The 17,647-nt window shown below is 46.4% G+C and overlaps 1 protein-coding gene across 1 annotated transcript in view; it reads left to right on the top strand.

Moving 5' to 3' along the window:
* DPY19L4 (dpy-19 like 4) overlaps positions 1 to 17,647 on the top strand; it is a 554,933-nt gene that overhangs the window by 171,900 nt on the left and 365,386 nt on the right. Inside the window, exon 8 of the mRNA XM_085605236.1 lies at positions 1,706 to 1,840. Within this exon, the coding sequence (XP_085461362.1) occupies positions 1,706 to 1,840 (135 nt within the window). The remainder of the gene's footprint in view (positions 1 to 1,705; positions 1,841 to 17,647) is intronic.

Below are 17,647 nucleotides of genomic sequence, written 5' to 3'. Positions count from 1 at the left end.
CACCCCCAATTTGCCGTGCCCTCCACTTTTGAAATCTTCCTCCAGTACAGCAAAGCAAGGGAAGGCAGGGGGCAGGTAACAGTCTCGCTCTGCCGGCTCACCAGCAACGCAGACGCCTCAAACCCCGCGCCGTACAGATCTCCTCACTCGACCGTCACCAGGCTGCCACCTCAATGCCTGTCATCAGCCCCCAGTCGTGGCCCCTCGTCCTGGGAACCCGCCTCCCGGTCCGCTGTGTCGCCAGCCGACCCTCGCCTGTGTCACTGCAGGGCACGCACTCCCCGCCCCCAGTGCCGCCAAGGATAAAGTCCCCCTCAAGGAGCGACGGGCCACAGCACTCACGACGGCCAGCCTCCGCGGCGGGGAGGAAGAAGAAGCCACTCCCTTTCACCAGCAACCAGGTGGCCTCCCGGGCAAATTCCACCATCAGCAGCGAGGCCCTCATCCAAAGAAGGGATCCTCTCGCCGCCCGCCAGCCATCAGCGCCGCCAGTCTGTCGTGCCCCTCTCGTCCTGGAGCGTCCACCAGCACAGTAGGGCAAAGCGGGAGGCAAGCAGCAAGTCCGCTCCGCCGGCTCGCCAACAGCGCCCTTACCGCTGTCGCCACAGCCACCGCGCCATGCACGCCTCCTCTCTCATCCGGAATCAGGCCGCCATCTTGAAGTCAGGCAGCAGTCCCTGGTCGCGGCGCCTCTTCCGTAGAAATTGCCGCCGGTCGACTCCGCCGCCGTCCGCCACCCGCTTTCGGATCAAAGTCCGGCCCTCACAGGACTCCAGGCCGCAGTACCTTCACTGCCCGGGCTCCGCCGCCATCTTGCGGCACCGATGCCAGGAACGCGGCAGAGAGAAGGAGGGAGCCGCTCTCTTTCTCCAGCAGGTCTCTGACACCGAGGGAGCACCCACCAGCTCAGGAAACGTTCCCCAGCACTCTGGGAGGTAAGGGGCCCCCCAACATCCGCAGGATCACTTATTACAGGAGGAGGCTGGCGAGGCGCTCCGGGATCCTCGACCTCCTACATCGGCGCCAAGCCACGCCCCCCAAAATCAAGGTTATTTATGTGATGAAACTGAAAAAAGTCATTAAAGAAAGAGGTAAAAACAATGATCTATATACACACACACATACATACATATATACAACTGCCACTGGGTAGCTATAGACATATATAATTTGACCTGTGACCAAGTGGTTAAAATCCTTTGCAGAATGTATATATTTTAACCCTGCTTTAAGAAATAGAGGGTAAGTTACCAGACCTTAGATCGAGTGGCATATTTTTGGCATTTCAGGGTTGGAAGAATAAAATTTCTCTGTACTGTTTGCAAGCAGGCCATTAGAAAAACCTATATCCAGCTTAATATCCTCTGCAGTTTCAGTGGCGTAAGCAGAAGGAAATCAGACTTGAGTGGTGACAGGAGAGAGTGATTCCTGGTTATAGGCAACATGGTCTAGGCTTACTCATAGAGAGAATAATGCCATCATTCAGTAAGTCTTACTTCAGTAGTATGACCGCTTCCAAGTAGGCAACAAAACCTTCTTGTTACATTAGTTTCTCTTCCCTGTAGTTCAAAAAAATCTAAATGGCATATTCCAGGTCATGAGAATACATGGAGGCTGACTGAGTCAAAACAACTTTAGCTTGTGTTCTCTTTGTTTGTGATGTTGTGCTATTGTGTCTTTAATCCTTTACTTTACTTTTCCTCAGAGGCTTTGCTACCTCCTTGTGAGTGCTTCAACATACAGCTTCATGATGATGTGGGAATACAGTCACTACGTGCTTTTTGTGCAGGCTGTTGCACTATTCTTACTTGATGGCCTATCATTGACACAAAATGACAAGGTAACTTCACAAAATTTTCTTGAACATATGATTGTCTTTTTTAGTGGAACCTTAAGTTCTTACATGCCTTATATTGCACTGCACAACATTTTTTAGGCAATGGTTGGAATGTTAGAGACAGATCAGATGATAATTAAAAGATAGTTTTAAATCTTTATTGATCATAAGATTTTCCAATCAAAGTTTCACTGTATAGCTCACGTCTTGCAAAACAAGCATAGATTTAGGCAATTTAACATTTAACATTACGCTTAACTGTACCACTTACATCTGATTGGTCACTGTTTAACTGGGGCGCTGACATGGTATTCATTTCTCACCCAGGAGGGCTATGCAGGGCATAGAGTGTGTAGGTTTTTTGATTAGGTCATCGATGCGGGACACACTGGTAGATATCACTATGGACAACAGAGAAGATGATGCTCACTAACCACTTCACCTTTTAGGTTTCTTGATTAAAGAAAATGCCTTTCCCTCATAATTCCATCTATTTAGATTTCCCATGATTGATGGCCATTTGATGAACCTTCGGTCAGTACGTAGAGTTGAAGTACCGACCAAAGGTTCACCAAATGGCCATCAATAATGGGAAATCTAGAGACCTTGGCTTAGACATACAATGCATTCCCAGCAGCACTAGCATCTTTTAGCCACCTTCTTCACCATGATATCCCTATAGTCAATATACATAATAAGCTAGCTGCTGCCTTAAAAATGATATTAACTAAACCTCCTATGAGGAAACAAGGAGTGTAGCTAAACCTAAAATGTCCTCATGAATGCATTAAAAACAAAAACTACTCCTGAGGTTTGGATTTCTAGCGCCCAGTATAAACAAATCACTAACATTAGCTTGTCAAAAGTCAGATGACTCTAATTGGACTGACATAGTAGTGGCAGCACACTCTGGTGATAATAGGACATTCTGGAACATTATAGTACACAGGAGCATGAAACGCATGTTGAATTTTACCTGAATTTAGGTATTTGGATGGATCATTTCTCTAAACTACATGGAATCATGCACAGTGACCATTATGTTCTCTTCAATCCACATCCAGAATATCCTTTGCCGGACTTCTGTTTTTCCCTGGAGGAGACCCAAGCAGCTATAGTAGTGGTTAAATTGGGCAATGCCCAGTTGAATTTCTCCGCCAAGATTTAGCAGTCTGGGTTTCTTATGTTAAAAAATTGTGCAGTGCTGTAGCTTCAGTAGCACTGATCCGAGGCACCTGGAAAGAGGTGGAGATTATTCCCATCTATAAAAAAGGGGACCTCACAAATCCTGCCAATTATAGACCAATAAGTCTTCTGGACACCTTACAGAAGGTCTATGCGAGACAGATTTTAAATAAACGTAATGACTGGATTAATGACGCAATGATCCTGACTCCTCACCAGGCTGGTTTCAGACCAAAAGATAGCACCATAGACCAAGTCCTGAGACTCATGCTAATTGTTTGGAAATGCACCAAGTTGAGAGACGGGCATCTGTACATAACTTTTGTAGATCTCAGGGCCGCATTTGATTTAGTTCTTAGGGGATCGATGTGGGCATCATTTAAGAGTATAGGAATCGCTGAAGGCTTGCTTGCCCAATTAATAAGACCCCATCTGATAATTAAGCTCAAGTCTGTTGGGGTCTACACGGACAATTGACTGATCGTATCCCCATACATAGAGGAGTGAGACAGAGGTGCGTATTAACCCCTACACTATTCGCACTCTGTGTCAATAATGTCATAGGGGCCCTGTTCAAAGGTAACATTAAAGCCCCCAGATTAGATGCGGCTTGGGTCTCTGCCCTCTTATTTGTAGATGACACCCTTTTAATCTTACAGACTCCGTCAGGTCTCCAGCAATTGCTGAATAACTTTAATGACTATTGCAAATTGAAAGGTTTGGAAGAGGGTCTAGAACAGGGGAGATTGGAGCAAGTTTTTAGATTTTAGTACCTTGGTATTATGTTTGATAGCAGGGGATCTTGGACTCCACATATCCAAAAGCACAGGACAGAGCTCCAAAACCAAGTTTGAACTATATTTAAAAGACATCAGATAACATCATTAAAACCCCTATTCCCAGCTATAGATTTATACAAATTTAAAGCTCAAACTGCGGCTCAATATGGGGCTGAAATCTGGTGTTTGCGAATTGTGAAGATCTTTCCTGGAGCGAGAATAAGTTTGTTCTCTCTCTTCTTCATCTTCCCAAAAGCACACCCCTCATCCCCTTGTTTCTAGACATTGCACTCAAGAGTGGGCCAGATTACTTTGTTAAGACCCCTTTGTGTAAGGATTTGGACTGTAGAAGAGCTTATGGCATATAGAAAAGCAGTGGACAAATTGCTGACCCTAGATAAAAATATTACTTTTCCGAGGTTCATACACATCTAATTGTGGTTGTCAAAGTTGGCTATGGGAAGCTTCTGGTCTGACCCAAGCTCTCTAAACTTTTATTCAAAAACGCAACTGAAACTTCCCATCTGGGACTACTCTAAAGCTATTTTCCAATGAAACCCCTCCTTGGGTTCATTGTCATCTCAGTTCTTGATTCTTCAGGACAGTTTAGATATGGCACGCTTGAAATAGGGTCTTTTCCATCGCTGTGGAACAAAGGAAGGTCTATAGGCCCTAATATTGGTAGTGATATTTGTACAATGTGTCAAACATTTACCAAAGAAAATATCTCCCACGTTTTGTTTTTCTGTCCTGCCCATCCGAAACCCAGAAGTAAAGGGGTTTGATCATTGTGCAATCAGTTAGGCTTTAGATGACATCATGAAGCACTTGGGGCTTTAAAGGGAGATACATCTACTTACACTGTGTTTTCCCTAAGTACATTCTTTTTCGAGGTTGGGTTTCTGAGAAAACAAAAAGATGAAAAATTGTAAAGGCAGAATGAGAGCTCTCTATTTGTCAATTGCAAGAGCCTTAATTACATTAATACATTAAGCATAAAGGCTTTGTGAGGGTATTTAGTTGTGTACAAGACAGCCACCTCACTTATCTCTTTTTAAGACTTGTAAAGCTTTTTAACTACTATCATTGATTGTTTTATCAGCATATTATGCACATCATTGACCTTAGGTTGCTATAGTTTTTATCAATAAAACTTTTCTCTTACTGTATAGTGTGAGTAATGTTGCCTGCCCACAATTACATTGTTTGCTTTCATCCTCTTAGTTGTGTCATCTGATTTTAACTGAACAGTAATTTTTGTGAAAAGTATCATATCTTGCCCAAAACAGATTTGTGACTTTTATAGTTTTTACCATCAAAGTATCTTCCATACTGTATATAGTGTGAGTAATGACAGCCACCTATATTGAAATTGAATTTTAACTGCTCACAGTTATTTCTTTTAGCGGTGTCATCTTCTTTTAATTAACTGTTGTCTTTATGTAGAAATGTTTGAAAACCATTTTTAACATCTCTGTTGAAAGTATTTGAATAGGTTATGTTTTGAGGAAACACATTTTCTGGCTAAACATTGATTGATTGGCTAGGTACATCAGCATTGTCTTTCTTTAAAGTAAAATGGGTTAAACTGTTTACTGTCAGAGATACTATTGTTAGGCCATTCATAGGAGTTTGTATTTGGCTTGGGGGCACTATGTCGGTATGAGTGTGTATAGGGCTATCTCATGGGAGGAGTAGGCGTACGCTGAGAGTATTAATCTTAATATTACTTTTAACTGACTGTGTCAATTATAGAAGGATGTTCAGGCCTCGAGTTTGCATAAATCCTGTGTGCAGTATCAGTTAGTCAATAATGTGATTTATGGGATCTGTAAGTAAAAAGGAAGTCTTCCTTTGGTTGCTGCAAAATTGACACCACTCGTATTCAATCACCCAATCCACAAATATCAACACCGGTCACACTCTGTGTGGTTATACTATAGGCCCAAACAGTACACCAAGAATACGTAAATAGTAGAAAATATACAGAGTTTATTAAATAAATAAGTTTATTTTTAAAAAGAAAGGGAAAATTCTTCCTAATAGCATACAGAGGTGTAAAAACACAAGAAATTACAAGAGAAACATTTCATATACATTATAACATTATCGTAATGACAAAAAACACATATGTATTATTGATATTAACACAAAAAATGAGAGAAGAGAAAGAGAGTACACTTTGCATTAAAGATCACATTTGTGATGAACATATATCGACTGAAACCTGATACGTTGGCACTCGTTTGGTATCTACAGTTCCAGCCAACTACACGAATTGTGTGACAGAAGCGTCGACGCGTTTTGATGGTGTTGTCCAACTTTATACCATCTTTATCAAGACATTAATAAAACTCTCATAGTTAGACATATAGTTGATCCTAATCGTAATCCTGTACATTAAAACAAATATAGATATATATCAGTACTATATTCACAATATGTTTAAAGAAAAAAAGGCATTTTTAATACTGTCACAATAGAATAATAAAACGTATTCATTGAGAGAACCAAACAAATTCATACTAAAAACATATATTGACCTACTGGATGGGCAATATAAAAAAAAGACTAAAAAATATTCCCACTTGACCAAATATGCCATACATCATTTACAAAACCACATCCTTTCATAGATCATGTCCTATCCGGATCCTACACTAAAAAGGGTTGTTACCTTTAGACAAAAATGTTGTCATTAAAAGAGAAAACCATCAAGGCAGGACAAACCTCACCTGTCCACTTGTACACTACTGGTTGTCATGCAGGGAGCCAGATACACTCCTGATAACGAATACTATCGTCTGGTTTCTTGTATCCAGATGACAAGGTTTAATATCTTATCTAAGGGCAAACAGAAAGCAGATTATCCTCTACTGTCAATTGTTCTAAACTTTCTTATCTGCGCCACTGCGCATCCATAATTCCTAGAAAGGAAAAATCTCACCTCTTAAGCAGTTAGGTCCTATGCTTATAATTCCACATCTTCAAAGGTGTCCTGTATCAGTTGGCAAATAAAAACCTTTTTCTAAGACTCTGAAAGATTCTGTGGAGTACAATAATTGACCATCAGTCCCTGCGGATTATCCTATTCCTTCTCTTGTAAAATCGCAAGCAATATTCTCCTACCTGCTTGAAACTGGATAGGTTAACGCTGATTGCGATTATTCAAGTTTCAATAGATAGCTTGTTGCAGTATTCAATGTATGCCCTTCATAAATTAGGCCTATTCAAGAAGTAACATATAAACACTGTATGTAAATAAACGGTTCAACGTGTTATAGTACAGAGGAAAACCTCTCCGGCTGCATTCCTATAACATCCCTCCTGTGGAAGCAATACCAAATAGGCCCTATTCCTCGCACTAGTTTGAAACGCTAATATAATTCAGCGCCTTGATCTAAACATATTTATTAGTTAGCAAGGACTCATCTCCCCAACCCTCTTCGTTTCTATGAATTACTGTAAGAGTAGGGATTATCAAAGTCCCCAGCATAAATATCTATTGCGCTAAGGCGGCAGACACTCACTATTTCTCAATTTTTCAATATTATTAATGTCTTAAAGAGGGCAAACTTAAAATAAATACCACTCCCTCTTGCCTCCACTCTTCTAAACTACGAAAGCAGATGACGCAAATAACCTCATCTGCAATACATTAAACTTTTTTTATTTTTGCAAATTGTATAGAATAAGGATGACATCACACTACAAAATGTCCATCCATACCTGCAAAACCGGACTGTGAAGTTCCTTCTCGCTCTTCCTGGCTTCTTCGATAACGGACCGATCCCAGCACCTTTTTCGAGTCGATTATAAATACCCTTGCGGGGTCCGATAATTGGGAGGGCGGTACTACTTCCTACAATCACAGAGTACGTGACCTCCTCACAACCCGGAAATATCTCTATCACTGCACCACGGCCGCCTAAGCTCGATATTGTCAGGCATCTCATACAGGCAACCCAGATGTAAAAACAAGCCCACAGTTGCCTGGAGAGGATCCGCATCTTTAAATGTAGATATCTCAAATGTGGACCTCCTAGGGAATAATATACGCGCCCATAATATTGTTAGAGAAACTATATTTCAAGCAATACATGGTATAGATTCCAACATTATTCGAATACATTGATCTCAACCTAAATGTAACTAAGGAATCTTTGATGCGCAAAGCCAATTACCTTGAGGCATTATTATGAAAAACCTGTCCTTTGATTCAAAGCTTAACTGATAACAACTATTCACCTATAAAACACCCGTACAAGTGTGAATCTAAGCTCTAATTTAAAGAGGGCTAGAAAACCTTACCTCTGGAAAGATCCATTTCAATAGATTGCTCAGGGGAGCTGTACATAGATCTGGTAGATCAATCAATCAATCAATCAATCATTTGTAAAGCGCACTACATACCCGCGAGGGTCTCAAGGCGCTGGGGGGGGGGGGGGGGGGGGGCTGGCGGCGCTACTGATCGAACAGCCAGGTCTTGAGTATCCTCTTGAAGGTCAGCAGTTCTTGGGTCTGTCGTAGGCTCAGTGGGAGGGTGTTCCATGTCTTGGCGGTGAGGTGGGAGAAGGATCGCCCGCCGGTGGTGGTTCTTCGGATGCGCGGGACTGTGGCGAGTGAGAGGTCAGCGGAGCGTAGGTGGCGGTTGGGGATGTAGAAGGAGAGCCGTCTGTTGAGGTAGGCTGGGCCGGTCTTGTGGAGTGCTTTGTATGCGTGGATGAGGAGCTTGTAGGCTATCCTCTTGTTTACGGGGAGCCAGTGCCGGTTTCTCAAGTGGGGGGTGATGTGGCCGTGTCGTGGTACGTCGAGGATCAGTCGCGCCGAGGCGTTTTGGATGCGTTGTAATCGTTTGATGAGCTTGGTCGGGGCTCCCGCGTAGAGGGCGTTTCCTTAGTCGAGTCTGCTGCTGACGAGGGCCTGGGTGACTGTCTTTCTTGTATCTGTCGGGATCCATCTGTAGATCTTGCGGCGCATGCGGAGGGTGTTGAAGCACTAGGAGGAGACGGCGTTGACTTGCTTGGTCATTGAGAGCGTTGAGTCGAGGATGATTCCCAGGCTGCGTGCGTGGTCGGTGGGTGTTGGGGCTGCCCCCAGTGCCGTCGTCCACCAGGAGTCGTCCCAGGCTGAGGGGTTGGAGCCGAGGATGAGGACCTCCGTCTTGTCCGAGTTCAGCTTCAGGCGGCTGATCTTCATCCAGTCGGCGACGGCCTTCATTCCTTCGTGGAGGTTGGCTTTGGCTGTAATGGGGTCCTTGGTGAGGGAGAGGATCAGTTGAGTGTCGTCTGCGTAGGAGATTATGTTGAGGTCGTGCTGTCTGGCGACGTGTGTGAGCGGGGCCATGTAAATGTTGAACAGTGTTGGGCTAAGGGAGGATCCCTGGGTTACGCTGCAGATGATCTCGGAGGCTTTGGAACGGAATGGGGGGAGGCGGACGCTCTGGGTTCTGCGGAGAGGAAGGAGGTGGTCCATTCCAGAGCCTTGTCTCGGATCTGTGCGGTGGCAGACTGTGTCGAAGGCGGCGGAGAGGTCTAGAAGGATGAGTGCTGCGGTCTCACCGTTGTCCAGCAGGGTCCTGATGGCGGCGGTGATGATGAGGGCAGTCTCTGTGCTGTGGTTGCGGCGGAACCCTGACTGGGAAGGGTCCAGGATTCTATTTTCTTCACGGAATCGGGTTGATGAGCGGTCCTCTGCTGAGCGGGATAGCTAAAAACCAGTCTGAGAGATCTAGGCCATGCCTGGTGGGAGGCTAACTTGTAATTTAGGGATGCCTGTCAATCAGAGGCCTTTCCCAGCTTCCTGAATGGTTAGTACAGGATGATACCATAACGTGAGTGAACAAGGGAATAAGAATAGAAAAAAGCAGTGACGGGAAGCAGGAGGCCGAACGTAATGCAAGTGTGAGGACATAATTCAGTTTTACGACTTTCTCGTGTATGGAGGTCCCCAACATCTCACCTCTCCATCTTTGACTGTTTTTCAGTGAGTCTGGTCCAAGTTCTCTGTATATATTTGAACTTCTACTGTGGTATCTCTAATTCCTCATGTAACCTTCTCTGGGGCACTATGCAATATTACAACTTTTAGGGGAGTGCTCTAGAACCATGAAGTTTTAAAGCCTTCACATCAAAGCAGACTTTCTGTAAAGGAAAAAGGGAAGTTAGTGTGATGAGAGGAGTAAGTACGTTTTTGGCAAGGCCGGGGTATCTTATCTGGGATACAGCTGCACTAGATGTCCGTTTGAAGACTTCAGGGGCAATCATGATTTTTCTCTAGGAAGATGTAATCTGGTAGTGTCTATGTTTTGGCCTTGTTGGAGCATTGTCTGGTTACTTCATCCATTCTCTCACTTCCCCTAACCTTGCGTACTCCAGCACTGTGTCTATTTGAAGAGGGGGCATTTCAGCACTCTCCGTTTTCTGTGTTTTATCTATGTTCGTCTCCTCTGGCGAATCTAGCAGCCCCTCCGGTTGTCCTGGGATCAATGTATTCAGTTGTTTTGGTGTAAGAGTTTAGCAGGTCCTGGTTCCAATATGCCATATCGTATCCCCAGCTTCCTCAGCCATGGCTGTGATACTAGGAAACCCTTGCATCTTTAATTGGTTTCATGTGTAAAGTCCTGGGCCATTTAAATACTTTGGTCTACTTTGTGATAGGTCCATGTTGTTTCATTGCGGTTAGGTGTCCGGTGTGTTGATGTTTGAGGAAACAGATAAGCAGTTGGCGTGGACCTTCCTAAGATCTAAGCTGTGTGCTTGTTGGATTTCCAGTGAAGGGATAAAAGAGTTTTGTTAGTTCTGAGATGAAGTCTATCAAGAAAGCAACCATGTCATCATCTTCCATTTTCTCTGGAATGTTTATAAAACATAAATGACCTCCATGACTTCTGTCTTAAAGCTTTAAATCTGCTGCATGAACCAATAGTCCTGCTTCCAGTCTATTAATGTTCTACTTCCTTTTTTTTGTTGTAAACGCTGATTGAAAGGATCTCTGTTTTGTCGTGGTATCTTTCACTGTGGACATGAACAACCATAGTCTAGTTAATTTGCTCAGGATGGTCTGAAGTGTGGAATCTGGTATTGATGCAGCGTGCTCCCTGATCATTTTTGAAGACTTCTCAGTCACTGCCTCAATGAAAAGCAGATTGGCCAATTTGGACATTGTGACTATGCCACTAAGAGATCATGTTTTTGAGCATGCTTTAGAGCGCACAGCATCTTTCAGTTGGTGTATTCGTACTGGGAAGGATAAGGCCTGTTCCCTCAGTTTTGCAGCGTGAAGATTTCTGGATTCACTATGCTGTGCATTATTCCGCGATCTTGTGGTTGGGTCCGGATTCGTAGTCTTTTCTATGTTGTTTTTTTTTTTTTTTTTTTTTGTAGCCCAGGTGGGCGGCGACGAACCACCATTTGGTGCACCTCTCGTGACGTCGTCGTGCTTCCTGCGGAAGTCCCACCTTTGGGGCGCCATCTTCAGATTCTTTTTTCCGCCGTTGGGTCTGGATCGTCATCGGGAAGCTCCAGAATTACAATCGAAGGAAGAAGAAAGAAAAGCGAGTTTCGTCGATAAATACTACGAAGATATCACAGGAAAGGAAGAGATTTCATCAGGAGCGCGAAGAAAGGAGGTTTTGCGCCTTTTTCTTCGATGACCTTGGAGAATGCGCACTCAGAGGCCCTGAGCGCAATGGACAAGACACCATTCAAGTTCTGCCCAAACTGCCACCACAAGTTCGCGCAGAAGGACCAGCATCCGGTCTGCAACCTCTGCCTACCGGTCGAGCACCAGAGTAAGGACTGCAACGCCTGCTCAGCCTTCGCGCCGAAGACGCTCCGGGTGAGAGATCGGTAGAGAAGAGCCAACGCCAGCAGGGATGGCAAGGGAAAGGCCCCGTCGCTCTACGATCTGGGCCTCTCCACGGACGATGAGGACAACGTCGCCGAGGCAGCCGAAAACTTCACGGTCGTAGAGACCGACAAGAAAAAAGAAGACGAGGTAAGAGAATCGTCGAGCTCAAAACAGAAAATACCTCCAACACGAGGGTGACTCGAGAAAATCAGAGTCAAAGTCCACGAAGGGAGTCCCGGCGCCGAAAAGTTCGACGACCAAAGGGGGAACCATGGACAAGAGGCCGAGCGGATCCTTCGAAAAGGACTCCCTGGTGCCGAAAGACGCCGAAAGGCAAGGGTCGTCGAAGACAACCCAGGAAACGGGACGATCGACGCAGAAAGAACAGTCGACGTCGACGCAAGTTCCGTCGAAAAGACCCGCGGTCGACGCCGAAAGCATCTCCGAGATGGAGAAAAAGAAAAGGCGGCTCGAGGCCGAAATGGAGAGCATCCTTCAAAGGAAGAAGGAGTTCGACGCCAAGATGAAGCAATTCAAGATTCCAACGGCTCCACCGAGGACGTCGTCGAGGTCGAGGACGAATTCGACGCCGAGGGGCTGACGAGAGATCTCGAAGAGGAAGACGAGACCTATTATGATGGCATAGCCGAGGAAGAAGACCAGCAGTCGTTCTACAGCTCGGCGCCATCTACCAGCCACGACATCGAATGGCAGGATCTCGACACCGAAAACCCGGAGGAGCCCGTGGACACGTACCCTTCGAGGCCTTCGGGGTGTACAATATGGTGGTCAGGAGCGCAGAGACCGCCTTCGGCGTCAAACTCGACGAAGAGAGGCCGAAAGCCGATTTCCTCCTCGAGACCCTGCTCCCCATCCAGACGAGGAGCCAATTCCTCCCCATGCTACAAAGTGTGATGAATCAGGGGAGAGAAGCCTTCAAGGAACCAGCGACCTGCCGTTCGATCACACCCAGGACTGAGAAGAAGTATAAGCACTCTTCCCTGGACCCCCCTTACATCAAAGGTAGCGTCACCACCGACTCCATCATAGCTTCCACGGCCAGGAGAAGGGCCAACGTACCAGCAACTTCGGGCCCACCACCTGATAAAGAAAGCAGGAGGATAGACCTCACAGGAAGAAAGGTCGAGAGGAACGCCGCAATGCACTGGCGCATGGCGAATTCAAATGCACTTCTCAATAGGCACCAGTACCAACACTGGGACGAGATGGGGGAGCTAGTAAAGCACCTCCCCGAAGAGTACCGCCAGAGAGCCTCGCACCTGGTGGACGAAGGTAAAAACATCGCCAACTCTTGTATAAAGACGGCGTTGGATGGAGCAGAGACTTCGGCAAGACTAATGGCCAGAGGGGTCACCGAGAGGAGACATGCATGGCTAAGAATCTCGGGATTCAAACCGGAGGTGCAGAACAACATCCTTAGCACCCCCTTCAACGGAGAGACACTGTTCGGAGCAACAGTAGACGAGAAACTCACCCAGCTAAAAAAGAAAACGAAACGGCGAGGTCCATGGGGGCCCTACGGTTGAGGGGAATGAGGCGAGGCAATCCCTCGGAGAGCCTACGGTCGGGGAGGAAGCCAGCAAGGGGCGTCACACCAGACGTTCCAGCAGGGTCAGCAGGGTGATAGTCACGGACAACAAGGCCAGCAGAAGCAAAACTGGCAGTACCAACCTCGGGGCCAGTCCTTTCGCGGGAGAGGGAACGGACGTGGCCAGAGGAGGAGAGGGGGTGACCAGCCCTCATCAAAGTGACTCAGCACGCAAGAGGACGCCTACCCTCGACATGCCCCCAGGGGTGAGGCGCAGTACAATAACATCAGGGGGGAGAGAAGAATCAAAGGCCTACGAGCATACAACACCAGTATGCGGAAGACTGAGGTTCTACCTTCAGGAATGGCGGCGTATAACCACAGACAAGTGGATACTGAACGTCATGCAGTACGGATACTGCGTAGATTTGGAGAAAATACCTCCAAACAGAAGACCAAGGGGAAGGCAGAGATCGGATCAAGAACTGGCCCTTCTCAGAGAGGAAACACGGAAACTTCTAGAAAAAAGAGCCATAGAGGCAGTGCCGTTCAGAGAACGCAACAAAGGGGTGTACTCAAACTACTTTGTGGTCCCGAAAGTAGACGGAAACCTCAGACTCATCCTGGACCTGCGTTACCTAAACAAGTTCATCAGAACGCAGAAGTTCAAAATGACTTTGCTGCAGGAGGTACTGCCCCAAATAAGAGACGGGGACTTCATGGTCACCGTGGACCTCAAGGATGCCTACCTGCACATCCCAATAAACAGAAGACACAAGGGCCTTCTAAGGTTCAACATCGACCAGGAACACTACCAGTTCACAACTCTGGCCTTCGGATTAAAATCGGCGCCAAGGGTGTTTACAAAATGCCTGTCAGCGGTCGCGGCCCACCTACGAAGGCAGGGGATCCATGTCTACCCCTACTTAGACGACTGGCTGGTCAAGGCAGACTCACGCGAGAAGTGCGAGAGGCACGCAAAACGCGTAACAGACACTCTGACGAACCTGGGGTTCTCGATTCACTGGGGGAAGTCATCGCTGGAACCGAAACGGGTGAAGATTTTCCTGGGAGCGAAAATCAACTCCCTGAACAGCACAGTGGTGCCCAGCGACAGGAGGACAGATGCCCTACTGAAGGAGACGCGGCTCTTCCGGAAGGGGCGAGCTCTGACAGTGAGGTCAGTGAGCAAGATGATGGGGATGATGGCGTCGTGTATCCAGCTGGTGCCGAATGTACGCCTGCACATGAGACCATTCCAAGAATGGCTACAACAGCAATGGTCACAAGCGAACGGAAGTTGGGAAGATCTAGTGGTTGTTACACACGCAGTGCAGGAGGAGATGACTTGGTGGAACAGAGACAACATGACAGCAGGGAGAAGCCTGACACCACCAAACCCAACAATGACCATTACCACGGACGCATCGCAGAAGGGATGGGGAGCGCACATGGACAACCTCAGAGTGAGGGGTCTGTGGGCTCCAGCAGATGCGGTTCGCCATATCAATTACCTAGAGTTGAAAACTATCCTGATAGCCCTGAAGGCATTCCAGAGGCACCTGTACAACCAGAGGGTGTTGGTTCAGACAGACAACACCAAGGCAATGTTCTACATCAACAAGCAGGGGGGACACAGTCGTTCCCTCTTTCCTCTCTGGCACAGGAGATTTGGAGATGGGCCATACCTCTCAGGATAGATCTACTGGCAATTCACCTACCGGGGAAGGACAATGTGGAGGCAGACTGGCTAAGCAGGCAGACCTCGGCATCGCACGAGTGGGAGCTCAATGGCCAGGAAACGGAGAAGCTTTTCCGGAGATGGGGAACTTCCACGATAGACCTATTTGCAACACGCCAAAATGCAAAATGCCAAAGCTTCGCGTCCAGGCAACCAAATCAGCAATGCCAGGGAAATGCCCTATGGATAAGCTGGTCGAGGACATTTGTCTACGCCTTTCCACCGATACCCCTGTTGCACAGAGTGCTCGACAAGTGCAGAACCAGCAACATGACTCTGATCCTAGTGGCTCCGCAGTGGGCAAGGCAGACATGGTTCTCACAAATCCAAGAAATGGCACAAGGCAATCCATACAGGTTCGAGAGGAGAAGGGACCTGCTCTCCATGCAAAACAGAGAGGTCCTGCATCCAGAGCCAGAGACCCTCAACCTGGCGGCATGGCTCCTGAAGACCTAGAGTTCGCGCACCTTAGATTGCCTCCTAGCACTATGCGGGTGCTACGGGAGGCAAGGAAACCAACTACACGAAAATGCTACAGCGCAAAATGGAAGAGATTTTCTGTGTGGTGCAGGAAAAAGGGCCTGCAAAACAGAATGACAAGAGACTCAACAGTACTGAGGTACCTCACACACCTTCTAAAGAGTAACCTCTGCTCGAGCTCCCTAAGGGTACACCTAGCGGCGATCGTTGCCTACACCAGAGGTGAGAAAGGTGGAAGTTTCTTCACTTCGCAGGTGGTGAAGAGATTCATGGAAGGAGCCAAAAGAATGGCCCCTCCGAAAAGGTTGCCGCCGCCTGCATGGAATCTGAACGTGGTTTTGACGGAGCTCATGAAGGCACGGTTTGAACCCATTCACAAGGCAACACTGCAAATGTTAACTATGAAAACGGCCTTTCTAGTGGCCATAACCTCGCTACGCAAGGTGAGCGAACTTCAAGCACTAACACTACAGGAATCCTACATTCAGATTCACAAGGACAGGGTAGTCCTGAGGACAGACCCACACTTCATGCCCAAGGTGGTGTCGGCGTTCCACATGAATCAGAGTATTCAGATACCAAGTTTCTTCCAAAACCCGACTTCAAACGCAGAAAAGGCGCTGCACACCCTCGACGCTAGGAGAGCGGTGATGCATTACATTGAGAGAACCAAGGAACTCAGGAAATCAAAGCAGCTGTTTGTGTCCTTTGCTACTAGCTTCATGGGTAGACCAGTGACTAAGGGCACCATCGCAAGATGGATTGCCCTCACTATTCAATTCTGCCACAAACAGGCTGCACAGGAGCTAGCGGAGGGGCCTCAGGCTCACTCCACAAGGAAGAAGGGGGCCACCGTTGCCTTCCTGGCGAACACGCCCATCCAGGACATATGTCTGGCGGCAACTTGGGCATCTGTGCACACGTTCACGAAACACTACTGCGTGGACATTCAGATGAACAAGGAAGCACAGGTTGGACAGAAGGTGCTTCAACACATTTTCAACGACCAACGCTCATCTACCACCCAGCCGCCACACATTTAGGAAAACCGCTACAAAGTCTATGCACAGCATAGTGAATCCCAGAAAGATTCACGCTGCAAAACGAATAGTTTCTTACCTGTCGGTGTAGTTTTGCAGCTTGAAGATCTTTCTGGATTCACTAGCGAACCCGCCCGCCTCCGCCAGGAAGATGAGGATGGAGGAAGAGGGGGTAAAATGGAAAAGATCAAAAGGAATGAAAACGTACAGAAAAATGGACATGAAGGAATAATCAATCGCCTAGGGTTTAAAAAAAAAAAAAAAAAAGAGGGAAAAAAGAACCCGAAGATGGCGCCCCAAAGCACGACGACGTCACGAGAGGTGCACCAAATGGTGGTTCGTCGCCGCCCACCTGGGCTACAAAAAAAAAAACAAAGAAAAGACTACGAATCCGGACCCAACCACAAGATCGCGGAATAATGCACAGCATAGTGAATCCAGAAAGATCTTCAAGCTGCAAAACTACATCGACAGGTAAGAAACTATTCGTTCTCAGCCACCATGAACTAACAATCATGCTTTTAATGACTTTTTTATAGGAGTCTGCTGGGTGTTCCAGATTGCAGTGTTCTATTTCTCACTGTTATGGTTGTATGCTGATCATGCACTTAGCCAAGAAGGCACTCACTCACGGATGCAGATCATGCAGATATGGCTTCCTGGCATTCAATTAACGTGTTTTCCATTAAAAGCATTGAGAGGAGTAACGCCTTTAAGTCACATATTTTAGGAGCTGAATAGCACTGTCTCTCTGCTCCCTTACTGTCACAAGGTATAGTGCAATTTTAGTTTTTTTTTTTAAAACCTGTTTTTATTTATTGAGGGTTCAAACCTTCCTGTCTCAAAGTCAGTACAGAAACAACAATTCCTCAATTCAGATCAATCTTATAAAATAACAATAAATGCACTACACACATTTTGACATGTAGCTAACATTGGAACGGAGAAAATATACATGAAAGGAATAATACCTCTTAAACTAGGAGTGCATACTAACCATGAGCATCTGCATCTCTACTCTGTATAATGCATCTAGCAAGTTTAAATATCTCAATAAACAAATCACAAAAACAAAATATCATAAACAATCCCACTCCCTCCCCCCTGGTCACGGACATAAAGAATCTCCGGTCATGCAATAGGCCACTTCACCCAATCGCTCTATACAACTGTGTGATTATTCTA

This window comes from Triturus cristatus, chromosome 5_1 (genome assembly GCF_964204655.1).
Source record: "Triturus cristatus chromosome 5_1, aTriCri1.1, whole genome shotgun sequence".
Taxonomy (NCBI): Eukaryota; Metazoa; Chordata; class Amphibia; order Caudata; family Salamandridae; genus Triturus; species Triturus cristatus.
The sequence above is the reverse complement of the archived record's forward strand: the minus strand, read 5'-3'. Positions and strand labels throughout refer to the sequence as shown.